The sequence below is a fragment of the Sturnira hondurensis genome, unplaced genomic scaffold (assembly GCF_014824575.4).
Source record: "Sturnira hondurensis isolate 20B ecotype Veracruz unplaced genomic scaffold, ASM1482457v3 Scaffold0001721, whole genome shotgun sequence".
NCBI classification, from domain to species: domain Eukaryota; kingdom Metazoa; phylum Chordata; class Mammalia; order Chiroptera; family Phyllostomidae; genus Sturnira; species Sturnira hondurensis.
Window position 1 is genome coordinate 37,948 of NW_028074352.1, and position 26,015 is coordinate 63,962.

The following is a 26,015-nucleotide window of genomic DNA, read 5'->3' on the forward strand; positions in this document are numbered from 1 at the left end:
GAATCATCTGGGCTGTTTCTTTGCAGGACACTGTCGATTATCCTTGGAACTTTAATAGAAATTTATCAAATTTATGAAAACAAGCGGCAACTAGCCCTCCGAGGTCGGCTCGGGAGATCGGAAGAGAGTGAGCGAAAGACGACTTGGGCTGTGCAATTCGCGGGGCTGCGCAGCCGGGAACCAGAGACCTTCGCTCCCCTCCGGCCTTGATCCCTCCCAGGTTTCTCCCGCCGCAGTCTCCCCGCGCCGGAGCCCGAGCCAATTGTGAAGGACCTGCCTGAGCCCAGCCCAGCGGAAGGAGCGGTTTCACGGTTGTTTTTCTGATAAAGAAGCCCGTTCTTTCTCTTGCTTTCACACTCTCTAGTGTTAGATGTGACGGAACAACTCTGCCGGAAGCAAAACAATTTAGAGTGGTTGACAAACATACCAAATCCTCGTAGCAAAAAAAAAAAAAATGGTGTTATTCATCCTGAATTGCCTCCTGCTTCTGCCCTTTCTGATCTTCTGCATCTTGGAATCTCTCCTGAAGCGTTTTATTCTTACGAAGAGAAAATCAGTCGCCGGAGAAATCGTCCTGATTACGGGAGCTGGACATGGAATCGGGAGACTGACTGCCTATGAATTTGCCAAACTTAAATGCAAACTGGTTCTGTGGGATATAAATAAGGTAATACTGCTTTACTGTTTTACTTTGTGGTACCTTTAATCTGTGGACATGTATGCATGTATTTTGCAGATAACAATTCTTTACAGCACAGCTGTTAAGTGCGTAGAAAAAATTACTATTGCCATTTTATAGATGGGGGAAAACATGGATTAATTAATGTGTTTATGATCACGTGATAAAGGGACTTAGTGAAGGTTCTCAGACATTGTGCCCCATTTGACATTGTAAATTTATCCTCACCACTGCCCCTGAAAATAATTTATAGTATACTCCTGAACTTGATTTTACTGATCCCTCGATCTTAACTGTATGGAAAAAGTAATAGTTTTAGCTAATATGTTAACAGTAAGAGGTTTGTACCTATTAAAAAAATAGCTATGCAACAATTGCTGTGCCATAGTAATTTCCAAGAGTTAAAAACAATAAAAAAGAAAAAAGTCTTCAATGTAATTTTTACCAGATTAGGTGTAGGCTTAAGGAAGAAAGCATGTAGAATCTCACCTTTTATTTGGCCAGTAGATAATGTACAAAGAAAGCACCTACTGGCCTGAAATACATACACTACACATTAGTCAACACTGTATGATGTAAACAGGAATTCATGGAAAGTGAAGTTAGATCAGCACCAACCTAGTGAGTGGGCGATTGAGAGAACAATCCACAAACTTTAGGACTCAGCAACACCAATCTGCTAGTGCTTCCCCAGAGTCTCTTTCTCCTATCCGTCCCTTTCCTTACACTATGCTTGGTGTGCCCTGCCCCTTTTTGCATAGCTGTTCTACTCATCTTTAAGATTCAACTCAGGTACCTCTTCTTTTAGAATTGCACTGCATGCCCCTTCTCTGTGTTCCCATAGTTCTCTCTGTATAGCTCTATTATTATACTTACCACGACATATCAGTTTGAACCATACGAAACTGCCAATATTCAATCCTTTATTCTAAAGCGATAAAAATTTCATATGATCCTACTTAAATATAATTTTATGTTTCTTTCTATTACATAGAAAGTAGTAGAAAGTGTGAGTTTTCTGAAGTTGGGACTCATGCATTCATATTTGTGTCCACATGGTTCTTCTACACACCTTGAATATGACCTACACATTAAAATGTTGGAGGAATGAATGAATTGTAGTTAACTCCTTATTTATTTATTTTGCAGCCAGAAAACTGTTATCTGTGAGTAGGTTTTAGTGACAGAGAAAAAAATTTAATGTAATTTTTAAAGCTTAATGTGGAATACACATGCACATGCGTATAACTCAAATATAAAATTCATAATAAAAATAGTATTTTTTTATTTTTGTCTTCTTCTTCAAATCTTGCTTTGAATTCAGTTCCAACTAAAAGAAGCTCTTCAAAGTACTGAGAGCAAAGTGTACCTGTAACCCTGTCAAAAATATGTGTCAGGTGAATTCTTGCCCAATCCTAGTTCAAAGAATCTGTTTTCATCTGTTGATATAAATGCTCACATTGTTTATACTCATTGCCCTCTGTTGTTTTTTTCTAGAATGGAGTTGAGGAAACAGCTAGTGAATGCAAGAGGCTGGGTGCAAAGGCTCACGCCTTTGTGGTAGACTGCAGTAAACGAGAAGATATTTACAGCTCAGCGAAGAAGGTGAAATTTTGCATTTGGTTAGAATCATATTGTGTCAGAGCTGGGAGGGATTTTGGAGATGACCCAGTCATGATGCAGACAAGCTATCAGAAGTTTTGTGATTTGCTCAAGGTTGAATAGCTAGCTAGTGGCAAACCCAGAACTAAAACCCAGAACTGAGATTCATTCCCAGGCTTTAGTGTGTTTTGGAATCTTCCAGGGAGCTAGTTAAAAATTAGGCACCAGAGAGGTTTTCGTTCAGTAGGTCAAGGTCTGGGCCCAGAAATTTGCATGTTTGGTACTGTCTGCACACACACCTGACCCATCTGATTCAGACACATGTAACACTTTGGATGGCACTACAGGATCACTAACAGAGTCTTCTGAAGTCCAAAGAACTCAGGAAGGTAGAATAAACCTAACTGTTTATCAGGCTGTGATCACAAACATATCCATTGTTATAAAGCATTATTTGCCTCATCTGTGTACAATTGAGATGTGCTATATATAATGGAGTTTCCTCCGGGCACTTTCATAAATGTACTTGCTATCTAAATGCGGTAATGGTAGGAAGGTCAGTAGAATTACCTGGGCAAATTTCTTAAAATGCACCTTCCTAGACCTTACCCCTGTGTATTCTGATTAAGTGCAGTATAAAGATCCTCATTCAGCCAAGACTTGAGAACCTCTTGACTTTTAGGGAATTTTAAATTTGGGGACATTTTAACCTCTGCTTTAAATTATAATCTTTCATTTCAAGGTGATGCTACTATTGTTGGTTAGGCCTTAGCTAAGTCAAAAGAATAGATAGAAATTACCCGGGCCAGTGGTGGGCCTTCCTGGAAGGGGGTGCTGTAAGACCAAGGCCTTTGGGTAAGAACCATCTGCATTTCACAATAACGCTTTTACTTAAATTAACAATGATTCCCTTTTATAGAGATGAGTGCTATCCCAGTTAATACTAGCTGTGACACCTTGGGCAAGTCACCTAACCTCTCTGTGGCTAACTTTCCTCAATTATAAAATGGGGGTCACAAACAGTACCTACTTCACAGGGTTGTCATCAGGAGCAAGTAAAGTAATGATGTAACTAACGTTCTTAGAACAGTACCTGGTGCTTAGTAGTCACTCTGTCAGAATCAATTCTTAGTATTATGATAGAACCACTGATATTATCTGTATAATTTTATTAGCCATTATTAAGAGGATTTAGTAGTGTTAGTTACCTAAATAGAAAACATTCATTTCCAGACTCATTTGGGAATAGGCTCTTTTCTGGAAAACATAACTTTATTATTCGAAACAATTCCATGTATTTTAAACATAGTTTTTTTTCTACTGAAATTTTTCTAAGATGAACTAACTATATGCTTAAACAGAGTTTATACAATTGCATATGATATCAGATATTTTGAAGTAGCTATTTTGATGTGGCTGTCTTAGTGTCAGGACAATTTTATGCCACCTAAGCAATAAAACTCTCAGTGTGCTTTCATTATTGAGAAATGTGCAATGTGACCCTCTTACCCCCAAGAGTGGGGAGGGGCGGGACACAATAGGTGACAATGGGGAGCTTGAGGTGAAGGAAGGGCCAAGAGGGTCTGGGCTAATACTCTGGCAACATAAAACAGTAATTTTTATTTTGAGTCATGTTAATTTGGAGGCATTACAGCAGCTTCATCAATTTAGCCACATAAAATGTCGGTTTTCTCAGAATTTAGGGGCATTATTCTGAACAATAGTTTTCCTATTGTGTTAGAGATGTAGATCTAGTTACAAATTGTGTGTTGATCAAGGGCCAAATAACTTAGCTTGTCTCCGTAATAATTTAAATACAGCCCGATGACATTCAGGTCTGGCTGGGCAGCCTTCACAGTGGCACATTGAGGTCCTCCCAGGGTGCTGACGGGCCTCCCCCTCCTGACTTCCTCTCTGCACAAGGTTTGAGGCCTGTTTTGATCTCTGAGGTCAGAAAATCTTGGAGAGTCCCAACTCCATGTGACCTTTGGCAAGAAGGGTAGCCATTCTGTGTTTCATATTTCTTGTAAAAATGAGCACACTAAGAGTTGCTAGCTCATAGAATTGTTATGAGAGTTAAGTGAGATAATGAAATTCTGTAAAATGCATAGCACTTACATATGTGAAAGCTTTTTTAAAAAATATATTTTATTGATTATACCATTACAGTTGTTCTATTCCCCCCCTTCATTCCCCTCCCCCCTGCACACCCCTCCCCCACCATTCTCCCCCACCTTTTGTTTATGTCCACATGTCTCAAGTTCTTTAGATTCTATATTTCCCCCACTATTCTTGCCCTCCCCCCTATCTATTTTCTACCTACCGTCTATGCTATTTTCTGTACCTTCTCCCCCCTTCTCCTCCTCCCACTCCCCTGTTGCTAACCCTCCATGTGATCTTCATTTCTATGGTTCCACTCCTGATCTAGCTGTCCTCTTAGTTTGCTTTTGTTTTAGGTGTGGTTGTTAATAACTGTGTGTTTGCTGTCCTTTCACTGTTCATATTTTTCATCTTCTTTTTCTTATATAAGTCCCTTTAGCATTTCATATAATAAGGGCTTGGTGATGATGAACTCCTTGAACTTGACCTTATCTGAGAAGCACTTTATCTGTCCTTCCATTCTAAATGAAAGTTTTGCTGGATAAAGCAATCTTGGCTGTAGGTCTTTGGATTTCATGACTTGGAATACTTCTTTCCAGCCCCTTCTTGCCTGTAAGGTCTCTTTTGAGAAATCCGCTGACAGTCTGATGGGTACTCCTTTGTAGGTGACTGTCCCCTTATCCCTTGCTGCTTCTAGGATTCTCTCCTTCATTTTAGTCTTGGCTAATGTAATTATGATGTGCCTTGGTGTGTTCCTTCTTGGGTCCAACTCTTTGGGACTCTCTGAGCTTCCTGGATTTCCTGGAAGTCTATTTCCTTTGCCAGACTGGGGAAGTTCTCCTTTATTATTTGTTCAAATACGTTTTCCACTCCAGGCTGTTTCTTTTCCCCTTCTGGTACCCCTATAATCCGGATGTTGGAATGTTTAAAGATGTCCTGGAGGTTCCTAAGCCTCTCCTCATTTGTTTGAATTCTCATTTCTTCATTCCTTTCTGGTCGGATGTTTCGTTCTTCCTTCTGGTCCATTCCATTGATTTGAGTCCCAGTTTCCTTTCCATCACTATTGGTTTCCTGTGCAGTTCCCTTCATTTCAGTTAGTTTAGCCTTCATATGTTCCTCTAATTTGTGACTATAATCAACCAGTTCTGTGAGCATCCTGATAAACAGTGTCTTGAACTGTGCATCTGAGAGGCTGGCAATCTGTTGGTCGCTTAGAGTTATTGGCTCTCGGACTTTGAGTTCTTCTTGCGCCATCTTTTGGGCTGTTTGTGCCTGTTACTTAGCAGGATCGGAGCCCTAGGTGTTCACGTCCCAGTTGAACAGTTAGTTGTAGTCAGACTTCCGTATAATTCAATTTCTGTTCTTTGGCTGTGTCTTTGTTCTCCAAACCTTTGTTGTATTCAAACTTAGTTGTGGGAGAAGGAATAGTGTTTCCACCTATGCCTCCATCTTGGCGGAAGTCATGTGAAAGCTTTTAATAGACTAGTTGCCGGCTCCCTGTCAGTCCCCAAGCATAATGTAGCACCATTTAAAGAAGGGCAACTGTGAATAGAGGCTAACTTTCATTTGTAACAAATGTATAACAAAATGTATTGTGACTTTAGGGTCCATCCAGCAAGAAGCTTAGTTACTCAAAGAACAATAAAAATATGAGAGCAATAGAATGGAGTGAACATAAAAATAAATAGATGATGTAGCTGGTGTAATGGTGTAATCAATTTACGTAGTTCCTCATAACAGTCCCTGCATTTGCCAATTAATTAACCTAGTTTTTTCTTTTTTTTAAGTCTTTTTTTGAAAGATTTTTTATTTATTTATCTTTAGAGGGAAAGGGAAGGAGAGAGGGAAAGAAGTATCAATGTATGGTTGCCTCTCGTGCGTCCCCTCTCATGCTTGGAACTGGCCTGCAACCCAGGCATGTGCCCTGACTGGGAATCGAACCCCGATCCTCTAGTTTGCAGGCTCACACTCAGTCCACTGAGACACACCGGCCAGGGCTGTTTTTTCTTTTTTCTTTTTTCTTTTTTTGCTTACCTTTTAAAGTAGTATTTAAAAAATAGCCCTGGCTGGTTTGTCAATGGTTGTGTTTTTGTTAGCCAATGACTCTTGAGCTATAATCAATAGAGCAAAGTCAAGAGACTAAATTGCAAAATAATATTTTTACCTAGCAAACTTTCAGGCAGAACTATTTTGAAATAAAATATCTAAAATTAAAAGGTTCAAATGGAATTTTATGCTGCAGAAAGAAAGAAGGAGCTCCTACCTTTTGCAACAACATGGATGGAACTGGAAAGCATTATGCTGAGTGAAATAAGCCAGGTGTTGAAGGACAAATACCATATGATCTCACCTCTAACAGGAAGCTAAACAACAAAGCAAACAAGCAAGCAAAATATAACCAAAGACACTGAAATAGAGAACAGGCTGACAGTGACCGGAGGGGAGAGGGGAGGGAATTTCAGGGGAAATAAGGGAGGGATTTAGAGGAACCTATATAAAGGATACATGGACAACAACTGAGAAGGGTGGAAATGGGAGGGAGGGGGGAGGATGGGGGGTGGGACGGGATGGGAGTAATAGACAGAAAACTGTACTTGAAAAATAATTAAATAAAAAAATTTTAAAAAAAAATAAATAAATAAAATTAAAAGGTTCTTTTTTCAACTTTGTACACAGAATCAACACTACTTTTTTTTCCCTACAGCAAATAAAAAATACCTACTTCTTTAACAGTCATTGCATGCAAGCCTGCCCTCATACTTCTTAATGATGTGGATATTTTTCTTATTTTACTTTTAAAGGTGAAGGCAGAAATTGGGGATGTTAGTATTCTAGTAAATAATGCTGGTGTGGTCTATACATCAGATTTGTTTGCTACACAAGACCCTCAAATTGAAAAGACTTTTGAAGTTAATGTACTTGCACACTTCTGGGTAAGTATGATTTCCTTTACAAAAACATTCCCTTTTGTAAGACTCAAAGATTAAGTTTTAAGTGAAGCTTTCAGAAGACATAAGGACATATCAACTCCATATTAAAGTTTTCTCCAGGTATCAGGGATAATATACAAAAAGATCATTTTTGATGCTATAATCAGATCTCATCAGTTATTCTTCCTTCCCCTGATAAAATATTCATAATAATAATAATAAATAATAAACTTAAGGTGCTACATACATTTTAATTCTTAGCTAGATTCTCATATCTCTGTTTAGAGATGGAGGAGGGATTACAGACCATCATCTGTTATTCTATAAAAGGGGAACCCAGTTTGCTTTCAGACTCTCGTGAGACCCAGACCTCCTGTTACATCCTGGCCTCTAATGCAAACTTTATTATGAAACTCACCATTCAAGGTCTTAAATACATATACACACAGAGTTTCTTAGGAGTCTAAATATTGCCCACATAGCCAGTTCCTAAAAGGGCCCCTGAAGGTTTTCTTGGGAGTGAGTTTGGGGTGAGTAATCTCAAAAGAATATTGGAGTTAGTTGGTGAAAATGCAGTATTATGTTTTCATTCTTAAGTTATTCACATCTGTCTTTGTATTTTTATGACTTAGAGTTTTCCCATCTTTCTGCCTCTGTTGAAATGCAGGGTATTGTCCTATTTGGTTCTGAATCCCCATTACATAGTAGGTGCTCAATAAATATTTGTTGTATGAATTATTCAGTAGCTACTGGGAGATTGCTATTCACTTTAATGTTTTGATTACATAACCAAACTCTTTTCCAACAATTTCACATGAAGATAGAAGACATCATTGATAAAAGGTGGAGAGTCAGTGGACATAAGTTATTCACAATATAAATGAGATGGATTCTTAAAGTTTTCAGTATTTGTTGTTTACCTTGATTTTTCTAATCTGGGCACCCTACCCAGTTGCCTTATGTTGCCAAGTTTGGCAGTTAATCTAGGTTTTTTATTTATGGCAGGAACAATGTTACAAAGTATAATTTTATTTCAAAATATTCCCAGTGGGTTTGCCAATCAGAAATAAAAGCATTTTTTTCTGTCTTATAAAAACTATTTCTAGACTACAAAGGTATTTCTTCCAGCAATGATGAAGAATAATCATGGCCATATTGTCACTGTGGCTTCAGCAGCTGGGCATACTACAGTCCCATTTTTAATGGCTTATTGGTAAGTGAAAATGTGCATTTTTTCATTGGTTTCTATGCTTAGCTTTGTTGTACAAAGTCTCCTGTGCAACAACATTATCAACGGTTGACTATTTTAGAGGTAGGTACAAGGAAATTATTCAATTAGAAGCCAACTGCTTCAAGCATTTCTTATCTCTTTTTAGCAACAAGGAATTATAAAATAAGAGCAATAAAATGAACACAAGTTAATATTAATAATTTTAAATAAAGTAAAGTGGAAATAAAACTCTAAAGACAGAGAAAGAGTGCAATCTGGGAGTGCTTTTGAATGCAAACAGTGAATTGGTATGAAAATAATTTTAATTGTTAATAATTGAAGGACTTACTGCAGCAAACAGGGCACAGTCACAGTGTGCCCCACTGTATGCTGTAAAGAACTGATCAGGGTGGCCAGTGTGGCCACAGTGAGGCTGCTGGTTGTATACACCCTAACAGTTCTTTGGCTATTGCTGTATGTTACCAATAATAACTCCTAAAATTCTGAGTTATGATTGTGCAAATAAATATGCATAAAAATAATGATAAAATTTTTTAACATTGTGCTCTTATGAAATTAATGATCTAAATTCTAGAAACAATGTAGATCTAGTTGTTTATGTAGATGTAGATAATGTGTATAAATCTTGGGTTGACCAAAATGTCTGTAATATAAAAAACACATTTTTCATTTTCACCAATAACTTTATTGATTTGGATATTTTGAGTATGTTGGTTATCTCCTGTGTAGTGGAGTGTTGGTTGTTTTCAGTTGATTTGATTGCCCTCAAGTTCAGCTGGTCTACTTGACTATGAGCATTGTCTAGTGAGAAATCTCCAGCAGGGAGCTGTTCAAACCACAGCACCTTCTCCATACACTGCACAGCCTCTTTTTTTTTTTTGCATTTTTACCTTTCCTGAAATAATAAAGCATAATATGCTGAAAATGTTGCATATTTCCTTCTATCTTCAATATTAAAATGACTACACAAAAATTCACCAAGTTTAATAAGTTTTTTTAAAAGCATGCTGATATGACAGTTGCCACAATACAATGTAACAAAAATTTTTCTAATGAAGTTTAAGACAACTAAGCACTACTAGAGCCATCGTACAGAAAAAAACAAACAAACTTTATGGCCAAACCGATATATAGATATAGGCATGGGCAGGTAACGTGTGTGTGTGTGTGTGTGTGTATCTTGTATTTTAAAAGTTTGCAATGATACATACTAAAACATACCTAGAGAGTGGTTATTTTTAGTTAATAGCAATAAAAAGATTTTTATTTTGTTCTTTTTGTTCACCTATGTGTTCTTTCTATCTTTCTGAACATACATTTGCTTTATAGTAGTTTTAAAAATAAATATAGACGTGGATTGAGTTTTGACAAAAGAAGAAATAACTGCTGAAGCAGTCACAGAGCAGACCTGTAGTGTCCAGATTGCATCTTGACTCCTTCAGAGCCACTCAAGTTAGGCAGTGAGCCCCTAGCCATCGGAGGCTCATACAGTTACTTCCTTGACGAAAGATGGCTGCAGGTGCTGCTGCTAGGCCGGTGTATGACACTGTACTGCCCTGACAAATTCTGTCACAATCCCCAGGTAAGCAAGGAGGATCAGAGATTAAACAGGCAGGTCAACCCTGGTGTGCTTCCTCCTTCCCTTACCGCAGTAAATATTGTACTTCTTTTTATTTTGATTTGATTCTGCCCCACTGAGGTTTACAGTGAAAATCAAGAAAGAACATGCCTTGTGTGAGAAATTTATTTTGGTGACTAGTGATGATGCTTTCAACAGAAGTACAGGTTCTCACTGAGTGTTGTCAAAGCAGGAGCAACACACACAGTTGTGCAGATTGTGCGCTACACAATTCTAGGGGGCACTGTTAACAACATTCGGGTCCTTCTAGGCTTGAATGTTGGCAGATGGCACCGAATTAACCTGAGAAGAGGGGTGGCCTTTTCTAATTCACAAAGAGTCACTACTTGGGCTGAGAGGCAGGGCTGCAACTACGCAAGTACACTTTCAGCTAGGGGACAGATCTGAGGTTTGTGGGCCCTCGCAGAACTGTTCTGACCCTCAGCTCTCATTGGCCTGAGCTGTTGTGTCTGTGATCCTTACTGGCCACAATTATCTTGAGTTCAGTTGACTCTGGTTATTGCTATGTATCTGGTCAATGGTAGGACTTCCACAGAGTCACACTGAAGACTTTAACCCAGCAGGTAGCAATGCTTATCAGTTGTTATTTATATTGGGCAATTAAACTGAGATGCTGCTTTTTAAAACAAACTTTTTATTGGAGTATAACATACATTTGTGAAAATGCAGAAATCATGAGTGTACAGTTCAATTAGTTACTGTAAAGTGGACACCTCTATGTAACCACCATTCAGGTCAAAAAATAGAACATCACAAGACCCCAGAACCTCCTTTTGGAATTCTTCCCAATCACCGATCCCTCTTTCCTTCCCAAAGGCAACTCCTATGTTGACTTGTTACACCACTGAATACTTTTGCCTATTTTTGTTCTTTATGTACGTGGAATCGTACTATGTTTGTAAGATTTACCCATGTTGGTAGCTGTAGTTTAATCATTGTCATGCCTAGACAATACTTTACTATCTACACTACCTTTCATGAACCTTTAAGTTGTTTACAAGATATGATTACTATGAGTAATGATGTTCTGAATCTTGATTTACTCCATTACAATCTTATGTGACCTTTGGCAAGTAACAAAGTGCAGAAAAAGAACAACTCTATGCTAACTCTTGGCAAATCAAAATATGTTAAAATCAGTTTTAGACCTGGCTGGTGTAGCTCAGTAGATTGAGCGTGGGCCTGTGGACCAAAAGATCGTGGTTCAATTCCCAGTCAGGGCACATGCCTGGGTTGCAGGCCAGGTCCCAGCAGGGGACTCACGAGAGGCAACCATACATTGATGTTTCTCTCCTTCTCTCCTTCCCTTCCTCTCTAAAGATAAATAAGTAAAATCTAAAAATAAATAAATAAAATAAAATAAAATCAATTTTAGCATATACATTATTTTGTCCAGAAAAAGTTTACCCATTGTTAGTATAATGAGAATGGTTTGCACAACATCAATATAATCTGGCAGCCAAGGAGAATGGACTGGAATGTGCATGTGTGTACAGTAACAACTTCACTGTACTAGTCAGTGGGGGCTGTAGATGCCATTGAGTGAGCATGTGTGCTGTGTGGCTGTCACATTTGAAATCATTGAGCAAGTGGAGCAATGAATCTGCATCAAATTTTGGACACTTATTATCTATCTATCTATCTTTCATCTATCTCAAAACAAATTCACCCTAAAATTTGAAAATATGAAATTTTTTAACACACTCAAGATCATTAACGCTGAGTTTAAATATATTGCTGCATTTTTGGTTCACTTAAAAAAATCAGAAAATACACTTTAGTAAAAGAGAAAAAAATTACTGATAATCTCACCATGCAGAACTAACTTTGGTAAACATTTCTTATAATTTAGGACATTTTAAATGCAGATATATAGTCATGCATTGAAAAAGTCTACATACATAATCTTGCTTTTTTAAAATTTAAAATGAATGTTTTGCCAGTTTTTAAATACACAAAGTCTTCCCAGAAGGTATCCAGCCTTGTAACATGAAAAATAAAGACATTTACTGAAGAAGATACAAAGTACAAGAAACATCGTACATAGGACAATGACGCCTCAGTCCTCTTCAAAGTACGCACCTTAGGACCTCACACAGTTCTCCCAATTGCCATCAGCTGCTCTGTTGTATTTTCCTGAATCTCATCAATGGTGTAAAATCTCTTCCCTTCCAAAAGTGATTTGAGTTTTGGGAAACGCCAGCAGTCACAGGGCACCAGTTCTGGGCTGCAGGGAGGCTGAGTCACCTGGGTTATTTGATGTTTTGCCAAAAAACTTCTATATGAGATGGGATGCATGAGCAGGTGCTTTGCCATGATGAGGCTGCCAGTCACCAGTTGCCTATAGCTGTGGCCTTCTGAATCATTCAAATAGTTTCTGCAGAGAAATGTTAACAGAATTTGATACAGATTCATTGCTTTACTCTCTCAGTCATTTTGAATGCAATGAACACACAGTGCATATGCTCACGCAACAGTATCTTCTGCCCCCACTGACTAGTACAGTGAAGTAATCATTGTTCACACATGTGCATTTCAGCCCATTCTCCTTGGCTGCCTGGTTACATTGGTATGGCACAAACCATTCTTGCTAATTAACAATACTTGGACTTTTTCTGGACAGACCTCAGTATATATGCAACATCGTTTTCAATTCCTGCATGGTATGCCACTGTACATATATGCCACTGTTTATTTAATTTACCCATTATTGTTGGGTAATGTGTTTGTCTGGACTCTTTCAGTTACAAGGAACACAAAACTTAAACTGACCCAGGCCAAGAGAGGAATTATTTTGTCTCTGTGATTAAAGTCACAGTTAGGCTGTCTTTCTTGGAAAGGATATCTGCCAGCAGTTCAGGTAACATCCATTCAACTCCAAGTCCAGCAGATTGGGTAAAGTCATGACTTCCCAGTAATGCCTTCAAATGTTCTACTTCTAGAGTTTATTCTAAGTAGACCAACTTGGATCCAGCACCTGAATAGGTAGGGGGAGAAGGGGCATTAGCTGGCAAAATCAGAGTGATGTTGCCATAATAAAGGAATACATGAATGCCAATGAGCAAAAACAAGAGCTGCCCACTATAGACCTTTAAAATCGTCTCCACAAACAATGTACAAAACAAATTCCTAGCAGAGGGGGCATGGGTGCAGGGAGGGTTTATGGTGACAGATGGAAATTAGAGTTTTGATGGTGAGCATGATGCAGTCTATACAGATAGTGAATTATAATGTTGCACACCTAAACTTATATATATACATTATAAACCAATGTTACCTCAACTAATTAATTTAATTAATTGAATATTGTTTCTGTTTGCCTTCATGCACTGTGTACCTCAGGGACTATCCTTGAATAAATCTGTAGAAACATCATTGATGATTTCCTTAGGATAAATACGTAAAAGGGAAATTACTGGATCTAAGAGCATGGTATATTTTACTGAATTTGATACCTTTTGCTAAATTGCCTTCCAAAAAGGCTGCCAGTTAACTTGTACTTTGGAAAATAGAAAGCTGTGGAAAGCTCTCTCTTGGTTTATCTTTTTAAGCTTAGACATACATTGAAGCCTTAAAAAGAAAAGATTGCTCATTCAATTATATAAAATTAAAAATATTATGTACTTTAAAAAACAACTTAAACAGATAAAATGTCCTCATATCCTTACCACTTACTGCTAGGCAAAAATTATTTTATTTTGTAATTTATATTAGTTACACTTGAAGTAAAATATTTTAATATGCATACACCTATTAGTATGATTTTGTACATTTTCTGCTAATGTCCTTTAGCCATCTATCCATTAGAGTATTGTCTTACTCATTTATAAAAGTTGCCAATATAGTAACCCTTACCCTGGTCTTACACATTGCAAATGCTTTACCAGTTTTTTGGGCTCTTAACTCGGCTGGGAGCTGATAAAGTTCAGAGTATATCATATAGAGGCCTGGTTATTGCCTAGATTTAAAGTTTGATTCTACCATTCTCTTTGTGTCTTTGGGCAACTTCTGTAACCACCCCTGGGGCCTCAGTTTCCTTTTTAATAAGTGGGGATCATTGTGGCATCTACTTCATGGAGTTGCTGTGTGGGTTAAAGGACATAATGCGTCTGAGTCACTGAGGACCGTGTCTGGCATGTAGTCATCCATCTTAGGTATGATCATTTTTGTTTGTTTTACTTTTTCAAGGTACAGAAGATTTACATTTTATGTAATTGAATCTCTCAATTTTTCTTTTTAAGTCTTCATTTTATGCCTAAGCTGTAAGAAAAAGAGTGGAGGGGGTGAAAGAGCTTTCCTTTTCACAGCTTTGTATTTTCCAAAGCACAGGCTGATTGGCAAGAATGTACAGGTGCTCTGTACATAATTGCTAATCCACACAGATTTGTAGAAGAACAATCTGTCTGGTAATGCCACTGAATTGCACACTTTCAAATTTCAAATTTTCTCATATATACTTTCACATAATTTTTAAAATTAATAATGTAATATTATATCTCTATAAAGTTGCTTTTCAAAACACCTAACTGGAAGTGTGATGTTCACTTAAAATATGATTGATTTCCCTTCTCTTTCCAAACGAGGGAACTAAGACAATAAAAATGGCTTTGCACTTTGATTCATTCATTTGACAAGTACTTACTGAGCCCGTTTTGGCCCAGGCATTGTGTGGGACAGACGTTCAAAAAGTTCACCCTGATGAACATCAAATTACAAATCTAAAATGAGCTGTCACGGAAAACTGAAGATTACTATATAGTGGGGAAATAATTTAGGCTAGGGGTCAGGAAAGTCCTCTTTGAGGAAGTCATACTGAGACTAAAGGAAGAATTGGTTTTATGCAGGAGCATTTTCCAATGAATTCATTGAACATATTAAAGCAAATAATGAGCAGCCTACAATGTTATTAAATTTTATGGAAAGAGAAACAACAAAATAAGCACTCTACCGATTTTTTCTAACAATATATTTAAGTTTATTCATTTGTCACTCTAATAAATGATGTTGTGATGCAGTAAGTGTTCTATGTCAGTGCTTCATAAAATTTACCTGAGGATGTTCTAGAATGCAGATTCCAATTCAGTGGGTCTGGGCAGGGCACTGAGATTCAGCTGCTGCCTGTGTTTCTCAGCTAAGGACCATGCTTAACTAAGGAAAACAGCCATCCAAAATACACGTAGTAACTTTCTTGAATTATTTTGTGACCTTTCTCTGTTTATTTTCAGTTCAAGCAAGTTTGCTGCTGTGGGATTTCATAGAGCTTTGACTGATGAACTGGCTGCCTTAAAAAGTACCGGAGTCAAAACCTCATGTCTCTGCCCTAATTTCATAAACACTGGTTTCATCAAAAACCCAAGCACTGCGTAAGTTGAGACAGAAATGGAGATAAAAGGGTTGGTGATTGCATGAATATGAGCCATTCTGTGGCTTTTCTGAAGTATTTTAATCCTTGAAACACCTGAGATGCAATGCCCTGAGCTCAGCTCAGGTTCAGCTTCTATAGATTGTGGGAAAACAGGTGGAGAGACGCAGGGAGAGAATGTATACACATGTAAATATGAATGAGATGGGTGAATTTGCTGATTCTTTCTTTTCCTCTTCCCCTAAACAGTGGTTTTTAGACTTAAGTACACGTGCATTTCATCAGGAGTGCTTAGGAACCATGTAGGGGACCCATCCCCAGAGATGTTGGTTTTTACTGGGTTTGGTTGGGAGAGGGTAGTTAGTAGCTGGGATGGGGACTTGGAACTATGTGTGCATATGTCTAACAAGCATCCCAGGTAATTCCGATAGACATAAATCAGAACCACAATGTGAAAAACACTTTCCATTAGTAATCTAGAGATTATCTTCCAAATTGAGTCCGAGACCATGGTCTTTCCTTGGTTAGCACATAAAATTGTAAGGATCTGCTCTGAGGTTAATTTTAATGTTTTCTCTCTTGGGGAATAGCTTTACTATCTTTGTAAACATATTGTATACTTTTTAAAAAATTCCAACACATACAAATAAGAAAATTTCTTTTTAAAATTTCTTAGAACGCTCTATCCAGTAGAAACTGCTCTTGATATTTTGATGAAAATCTTTCTAGACATCTCCCTATGTGCAGACTAAATGTCTGAATTTTATATAACTGACATACATTACACATGGGGTTCTGGAAACAATGAGTAAACTGCTCACTTTCTTCAGCATTATGTTTATAGACAATATGGTATTAAAGACTTCAAAGTTGCTAAGAAGCTACATTTTAACTGTTCCCACCACAAAAAAGAAATGATAATCATGTGATGTGAGAGAGGTGTTAGCTCACGCTACAGCAGTAATCATATTGCAATATATAAGTGTATCTTATCAACACGTTGTACATCATAAATTGACTCATTGTGACATGTCAATTATGTCTCAATAAAAATTAATTAGGAGACTTCCAGCCAAGATGGATGCATAGGTAGAAATGCCTTGCTTCCTTGTACAGCCAAAGAAGTACAAGAAATTTAAAAACAGAAAGCAACCAGAAATGCCAGAAAATCAAACTATACAGAAGTCTGACAACCAAGGAGTTAAAGAAACTCATCCAGACTGGTAGGAGGGGCAGAAAATGGCAGCTGGGGTGGAGAGGACGCACGGCAAGTTGGTGGACTGGGCATGCAAGGAAGCTGTTAGGACTGAGAAGTCCCTCATTTGTGTGTGGATAAACCAAGAGGAACAACTGGGGATCGAGACAGATCGTGCAACCCAGGGTTCCAACGTGGGGAACTAAAGCCTTAAAACCTCACCCAGGTGTAAAAACTCCTGGGTTGTGGCAGTAGGAGAAACTCCCAGACTCACAGGACAGTCCCAAAGGGTCCTAGGACATACACAAACCCACCCACCTGGGAATCAACACCAGAAGGACCAAATTTGCTTGTGGGTAGTGGGGGAAGTGACTGAAATCCGGCTGAGAGCAGAGCAAACAGCACTGTTCCCTCTCTGACCCCGCCCCCACATGCAGTGCCACAACACAGAGAGGTGAGTTGCCCCGTCCTGGTAAACACCTAAGATTCTGCCCCTTACAATGTAATAGGTGTGCTGAGACAAAGAAATGTGGCCCAAATGAAAGAACAGATCAAAACTCCAGAAAAAGAACTAAGTGATGAGGAGATAGAAAACCTATCAGATGCAGAGTTCAAAACACTGGTAATCAGGATGTTCACAGAAATGATTGAGTTCACTTGTAAAATGAAGGCTCACCCTTGTGAAATAAAGCAAAATATACAGGGAACCAACAGTGAAGGGAAGGAAACTGGGACTCCAATAAACAGTTTGGAACTGAAGGAGGAAATTAACATTCAACCAGAACAAATTGAGGAAACAGGGATTTAAAAAAATGAGGAGAGGCTTAAGAACCTCTGGGACAATTTTGAACATTCCAACATCTGAATTATGGAAGGGTGTCAGAAGGAGAACAAGAGCAAGAAGTTAAAAACTTATTTGAACAAATAATGAAGGAAAACTTCTCCAATTGGGTGAAGGAAATAGACTTCTAAAAAGTCCAGGAAGCTCCAAGAGTCCCAAAGAAATTGGACCCAAGGAAGCACACACCAAGGCACATCATAATTACATAACCCAAGATTAAAGATAAGGCGATAATTTTAAAAGCAGCAAGAGAAAAGGAGATAGTTACCTACAAAGAAATTCCCATGAAACTGGTCAGCTGATTTCTCAAAAGAAACCTTATAGGCAAGAAGGGGCTGGAAAGAAGTATTCAAAGTCATAACAGACAAGGACCTACGTTCAAGATTCCTCTATCCAGCAAAGCTATCATTTAGAATGGAAGGGCAGATAAAGTGCTTCCCAGATAAGGTCAGGTTAAAGGAGTTCATAATGCCCGAGCCCTTATTACATGAAATGTTAAAGGAACTTAGAAGAAAATCAAAACTATGAACAGTAAAATAACAACAAACTCACAACTATCAACAACTGAACCTAAAAACAAAAATGAAAATAAACTAAGCAAACAAACAGGAACAGAATCACAGAAATGGAGATCACATGGAGGGTTATCGATGAGGGCATGGGAGGCAGAAAGAGGAGGGAAAGGTACAGAGAATAAGTAGCATGAATGGTAGGTATAAAATAGACAGGAAGAGGTTAAGAGGGGTATAGGAAATGGAGAAGCCAAAGAACTTATATGTACGACTCATGAACATGAACTAAGAGGTGGGGCAGGAATGAGGATGGGGAGGTGTAGGGTAGAGAGGGGTAAAGGGGAGAAAAAATGGGACAATTGTAACAGCATAATCAATAAAATATACTTAAAGGAAATTAGCCAATTGAAAGAGTTCACTAAAACTGAAAGAGGGTGTCAAAGAGGTACTATGCCCAGGAATAGAATTTGTCAATTTTTTTCATATTTTCAGAATTTAGATACTAAAGTAATATATTTGAGTCAAGTTCTTTCACTTAGACTGTCTTTCAGCAATTAAAAACAGAGAGCATATTTTAAAAATTATAATTGAATGTTTTACCCTAGCCCACAGGATGTTGCACAAAGCTAACCTTCATGCGGGCAAGGGGTATTTCAATTTACAATGGAAAAATAACAGAAGCTTACTGTGGGGCAGGGGGAGTGTAAATAGAAGCTGGCAGGATTCTAGCCTAGTCGCAGGAATATGACCAGGCTAAGGAAGGCTCTGGGGCTTGGTCCTGCCACATGAATCCCTTTGAAGATAAACTGATACTAGAGTGGATGCCAAAAGTGAAGTTGGTTTTAATCTAGAAATTTGTTTCTTCTAATCAGAGGGCAGAATTTATATTCTGGACACTAAATAAAATCTGTAAATTTTTAAACCTCACCACAGTACTTTGCTTAGAGAGATCAAGTCACTTGCCTGTAAGTAGCAGAACTAAGATACAGACCAAGTTTTTTCCTTTTTACACAGAAAACAACCTTTCTGAAAGAAGGAAACTGAACCAATCTCTAAGTGACTGATCCAAAATAATTTGTGTCTTACTCATATTGGAATTTATATTCTGTTTTAAGGCACAACAAGGATGTAATTTATTAGTTCTTATATTTACACATCTAACAGTGTGAAGAAACTAGTTTACTATAAAGGTTATAACACAACATAATCTGATTTTATTGGAATTCAGTGTGATCAAGTGTTCCAATATTTTTTTTGGCTTTTAAGAATTATTTTTGTTACATAGACTTGGCTCTCAAGAAATCACTTTTTCAAGCATTTATTGAAAGTCTACCAAATACCAGGTACCTTATTAGGTCTGGGTACCTTATTATGTATAATCTAGGAGGGTTAGATTTGTCCCCAGGCCATGGTTTGTCTACCCCTGCCCTCATCCTTCTAAAAACTCTGCAAGGTAAGTATTACTATGCCCATTTTATTGACAAACAGTTTGAGGAGTTGAGAAAATTGCCCAAAGCCATACAGCCCCAAAGGGGCAGATGTGGAATTCCTCCATAGGTCCTGGATTACAAATACCTTACTATTCCTAGCTTTATTTTATAACAAAATTTTAATTGAAATTTTTTCTGAAAATAATCATTTAAAATGTATATTAAATATTTCATTGGAAATACCTTTTGGGGGTTTCTAATAATGTGTTATGATTGTAAACAAAATTTAAGTAATATAAAGAAAAGCCCCTTCAAAGGTGTTGCTCTTCCAGAGGTAACCACTTTATTGAAAATTATATTTCCAGCTGTAGGTTCCCAATTTAGGAGGCCATACTTCTTAATTTAATGCATTTTTTCTGGTACATGGAAACAAACATACTATTCTGTACACTGCCCTCTTATCTTAATAATATGCTGTTGTTGCGTTATTTACCATTTACCAAGATATGGAAGCAGCCCAAGTGTCCATTAGTAGATGAGTGGATAAAACAACTACACAATATATTTACACAATAGAATACTACCCAGCCATAAGAAGGAAGAAAGTTTTACCATTTGTGATGGTGTGGATGGAGAACATAATGCTGCATGAAATAAACCAGTCAGAGAAAGACAAATACCATATGAGTTCACTCATGTGGAATCTAATGAACAAAATGAACTAATAAGGAAAATAGAGGCAGACTCGGAGAGCGGGCTGACAGCTGTTAGAGGGAGGCAGAGTTGGAGGCTGACAGAGAGTGAGCAAAGGAGAAAAAAATCATGGACATGGACAAGAGGGTGGTGGTTGCCAGGAGGAGGGGGTGTGGGGGAGAGTGGAGGGGGATAAATGGTGATGGAAGGAGGCTTGACTTGGAGTGGTGAACACACAATACAATGTACAGATGATATAGAATTACATATCTGAGACCTATATAATTTTATTAACTGATGTCACCCATTAAATTCAATAAAAAGGAAAAAATAGTTTATGTGGTTGAGATTGACAGTAAACTGTCCCTTGACATATTTTCCTGACCAAAATACCCGATTTGTCATAAAAAAGGAAAGATCGTACATAGGGTCCAGCATAATAATGGCCCATTTTTATTACAAAATCTTTTATTACAAAATCATAAGCATGTAATTCTGTAACAACAATATCATGCTCAAGCACACCATATGACATCTTAGGTGAAATGTTCAGGTTAAAACTATAAATTATTACACCCATATTATTACCCTACAAACCACACTCAAGCAGGCATTACATCTGCCCAACCCTGTCTACAAGGTCTGTCCAGAAAGTATTCAGCTATGTAAATGTTTCTGAAAAATACAGACATTTATTAAAGACGCAAGATAAACATTGTACATAGGACAATGACGCCTCTGTCTCCTTCAAAGTAGGCACCTTTGGAGCTCACACAGTTCTCCCAGCATCTCTTCCACTGTTCAAAACACTGCAAAATCCTTTGCAGTGTTTGCTCACACTGCAAATCCTTTGGAATCGCCATCAGCTGCCCCACTGTATTTTCCTGAATCTCCTCGATGGTCTGAAATCTCTTCCCTTTCAAAGGTGATTTTAGTTTTGGGAAAAGCTAGGAGTTGCAGGGCACCAAATCTGGGCTGTAGGGATGCAGAGTCACCTGGATGATTTGATGTTTCACCAAAAAACGCTGCAAGACATGTGATGCATGGGCGGGCCTGTTATGATGAGGCTGTCAATCACCAGTTGCCCATAGCTGTGGCTGTTTTCATCATATTGCATCTCAACCCATGAAGAATATTGAGGTGGTACTCCTTATTAATTGTTTGGCTTTGAGGGACATTATGGAAAACACATTTCCAATTTAAAAAAAAACAGTTAACATGGTCTTAATCTTGCTGTTGCTTTGGCTCACCTTTGGGCGCGGTGAACCAGGTGACATCCATTGGGTGGGCTGGGTCTTCGCTTTCAGATCATAGTCATAGACACACTATTCATCTGCGGTTATGATCTTCTTGAGGAAATCTTGCTCATGAGGAGTGGTTTGAATCAAGTCATTAGCAACTGCAGTACGATGTTCCTTCTGCTCTGGTAGCAGAAGCCATGGAATGAATTTTGACACATTTCATGCCAAGATCCTGTGTCAAAATCTTGAACACCATAGATTTTGGATTCCCCAGATCAGCTTATAGTTCCCTCACTGTCAGTCACTGATCTTTGCTGACTGCAGCCCACGCATGTGCAACATTCACAGGTGTTCTACTTACTGCAGGCCTTTCAGAACACGGATCACTTTCAACAGATTCTTGACCATCTTTGAAGCATTTATCACACTTTTATTTCTGTCACACTTACTGCATTGTCTCCAAAAGCCTTCTGAATCATCCGAGTAATTTCCAGAGAGGAACATTCAAGCTTAACACACAATTTGATGCAGATTCATTACTCATTCTATTTGAACGTGAAGGCCACACAGTATACATGCTCACTCAATGACATCTACTGCCCCCACTGACTAGTACAGTGAAGTTTTATTTTTCATGCATGTGCATTCCAGTCCACTCTCCTTGGCTGCTGGGTTCCATTGATATGCAAACTATTCTCTCTATTGAAAATGGCCAGACTTTTTCCAGTCTTCCTATTTAAGCTCTGATCTCCTTCATGTATCTAATTAGCATGCTCACTTTAAAGTACAATATCACTTTTCTCATTTGTCCCACTTTTACTTTTACTGCACATTTTCTCTTTCTGAATTAACTATTCTTTTTCTCTCACTTTTCTCAACTAGTCACAACAGTTAAAATCTGCCTCTTCAAAAATGTTAGTGGCGCAAACAGTTTAGTGACATTGGCAAATTTCCAAAGTGTAATTAAGTATCTTTTTTTCCAAATCATTAGTAAAATATTAGAAACTCAGGACCAACTCTGGTGCAATTCCACACTAAATGCATTTATTCTAACACCCATATAACAAAGGTTACATTTCAGGGACTACCTTCTCAGTAGTGCATATACACAGGGCAGATGTAACATGAAACTACCGTATTTTTCAGACTATAAGACACACCTCCCTCTCTGCTTCCCACCCCCAAATTTGGGAGAAATATGGTTGTTAATGCTGCTGTTGAGGTCTGTTTACATTTACATTGGTGAAGTATTGTGTTATTTATGTTATTAAATATTTTACCACATTTTTTGCTTCAAAAATGTTTTTCCTATTTTCCTCTAAAACCTAGGTGCATCTTGTGGTCCAAAAATACAGTAAATAACACATCTGAAAATTAAATGAAGACCTGATAAAGTGGTAAAGATAGATAACCAAAGGCAATATTAGGGTTCCATGTAGAGATCAAGGACCTAGAGCCGGACACATCCCTATATTTTAATTCCTCTGACACTTTAGAAATTGTTCGCCTAAAACGTCTTAGTATATAATAATAACACTTGTAAAGGGTATCTGACTTCTTTTTCAAAGCTTCTAAAGATTTAAAAGTGAATTTATGTGTTAATGTAGCAAAATTATTTTTGAGTCTTAGTTATTTTCATACTTCTCATTTGCATAATACGGTTGTTGTAAAGCTTCAAGGAGGTAACCTGTATAAAATGTTTAGCACAATGGGCAACCCACGATAAGCACTAAGTAAATGGTTGTTATTAATATTATTAATGCTAAAGCAGCTGTCATTTTCAATCATTTGTGATGGCTAGATGCTACAGGTGACTTATGTTGTGGTTCCTATGGTAATTTAACTTATTTGTTTAGCACTAAACTAGAGCTGAAGCCTCAATGAAATTATTTGTTTCTGAAGACCGCTTCTGATTTCAGTTTGGGATCCATCCTGGAACCTGAGGAAGTGGTAAACAAGCTGATGAAGGGAATCCTGACTGACCAAAACATGATTTTTATTCCATCTCCTATAGGCTTTTTAGTAGTGTTGGAAAGGTAAGCAACGGTTAAGTTTGCCAGCATTATAAATATTTATTTATTGCATGTTTTTCTCATATTTAAGACCAAATTTTTGTTAAGTACTATTAAATGGAATGAAGTTAATAAAAATAATAGGCTTAAAGAATACATCAATTTTTAAACTACCTTCGTTAGTGATTTTTAAACTACCTTTGTTAGTGAAGCAAGATTGGTGTTGTAATTGGGCAAATGAACTGAATCATTTCCACGAGTTTTTTTTCTGAAGAAAGAAATTGGCATATTTTTGGAAGTTTTGTCTTATAAATGAATGAATATAAAGAAGGACAGTTTTTAAACATTAGTACATAGTGGAGTTATAGGATAATAACATTGGAGGAGACCATAGTTAACTTTTATATATTCACTTAAATATATGACAGGTGATTACTGAGCTCTTATTTTGTGCAAAATCATACTGAAGCATAGAGATATCTTTAGAGACCCTCTAGGCTTGCTGCTTCACCTGTGGTTCCCAGCCTGCAGCATCAGCACCACCTGGGGGTTTGCTGGGAATACAGAATCTTCTGTCCTCCTGAATCAGAATTTGCATTTTGATAAGATCCACAGATGATTGTGTGCATATTTAGATTTAGAATAATTTCTTAAGAGCAGTAGTCAACATGGGTGCACATTGGAATTCACCTGGGAGTTTTAAAAATGCTAATATCCCAGACCCACTCCCCAGGATTCTGATTTGATTGGTGTGGAGTGTGGCCTGATCACACAGCGACTTTCCCAGTGACTCTAATGTACAGCCAAGATGGGAAAACCCCTACTTTAGAGAATGCTTCATCGTAACACATTGTCTCATCACTCACCTGGGAAGCTGTGTGGCAGTGAGGCTGGCCAGTGAGTAAGGGGAAACTGAAGAGGCTGCTCAGGTTAAAAAGGAAAAGAAGCCTTTTCTGTCCCTAAAGTCAAGCTTCTCCAATGTGGTAGGGTATCAGGATCACTGGGAAAGCTGATTCAAAAAGTAGATTTTTAGCCCTGGCTGGTGTAGCTCAGTGGATTGAGTGCAGGCCTGCGAACCAAAGGGTCGAGGTTCAATTCCCAGTCAGGGCACATGCCTGGGTTGCAGGCCAGTTACCAGCAGGGGACGCATAAGAGGCAACCATACATTGATATTTCTCTCTTCTCCTTCCCTTCCCCTCTAAAGATAAATAAATAAAATCATTTAAAAAAAGAAACCCAGAAATCTGAATTTTTAACAGAATTGCCACAAGCAGTTGGTTCAAAGATTATACTTTGAGAACTACTGACCCAGAGACTGAAAAAAAATAGAAAACCAAAACCATGGGGGCCTGTGTCCAGTTTTTTTTAGCCCCTTCTGCTAGTAACTATGGTTGAGCATACTTTGAGTTCAGGTAGCAAAGCCCAAGGATTCTTCAAATAGCACTGTGGGGTAGGTGTTAATTTTTTGTGTACACATGAGGAATTTAAACTCAAATTACTTGTTCAGCATTTTGCTCAAAACCAAGTGTATTCTCTGCCCTTCTATTGAGCAATTCTGCTTCCCCAGTCTGGAAGTGGAACACTTTAATAACATACTGGATAATAAAGTATAAAGTGAGATCCTATTCTCACTTCCTTTGCAATGTCAGCTTTTGTTCTTATTTTTGTTTTTTTTAAGCCTTTAGCATCTCAACTGCTCAGTTCTGTATACATCCTCTCATAGATCTTTTAAAAAATATAGAGCATATTTATTTAAAAACTAAATATTTGAAGTCACTTCTACTCTAAAGAATTAAACCTTCCTTTTCCTTTTGAAAAGGAAATGGATTTAATTGGAAAGAATATATAGTAGTGACTGTGTGTTAAAATTGTTAATCTTGTTTAAAATGAACATGGACATGATACATAATAAACATAAGTATTTTAAGAGAAGATAGATTAAAGTGCACTTAATATTAATTTACTAATTATGTTCATGTATGTTTCTTTTAGGGTCTTTCCTGAGCATTTCATAGCAGTTTTAAAACGAAAGGTCAATGTCAAGTTTGATGCAGTTGTTGGATATAAGAACAAAGGACAGTAGCTCTGGCCCAGTAGCTCAATTGGGATTATTGTCCTCGTACGCCAAGGTTTTTGGATTGATCTCTGGTTAGAGCACATGCAAGAATCAACCAATGAATGCATCAATGGATGGAACAGCAATATCTATGTTTCTCTCTGTCTTTCTCTCCCCATCTTTCCTCCTCTCTCTTTCTCTAGTAATTTTTAAAAAAATTTGTAAAGTAATGAACAATAAGTGCCTGTTTTTGAAAATTGACTTATCAGGTTTAAGTTGATTTCATCTTATATTAAATAGAATTTTAATCTTTGTACTTCTGCTTTTTCGAATTATCTTTTTTATTTGATATCACCTTTTGACGCTCTTGCAATCCTCATTTATTACCACTGTTTTCCAGCTGAAAGCTAATTTCATATAATACAAAGAGAAATATCTTAGAAATTTCCTTATGGAAAATGGAGAAAAAGAATAAAAGCAGTTTTACAATAA

The 26,015-nt window shown here is 37.7% G+C and overlaps 1 protein-coding gene across 1 annotated transcript; it reads left to right on the forward strand.

Moving 5' to 3' along the window:
- On the forward strand, nucleotides 1-26,015 carry LOC118976167 (estradiol 17-beta-dehydrogenase 11). Its single transcript, XM_037030512.1, has 7 exons — nucleotides 1-667; nucleotides 2,177-2,284; nucleotides 7,183-7,314; nucleotides 8,418-8,524; nucleotides 15,407-15,544; nucleotides 23,375-23,491; nucleotides 25,460-26,015. The coding sequence occupies exons 1-7, from the start codon at nucleotides 455-457 to the stop codon at nucleotides 25,548-25,550; spliced, it is 906 nt and encodes a 301-aa protein (XP_036886407.1). The 5' UTR covers nucleotides 1-454; the 3' UTR covers nucleotides 25,551-26,015.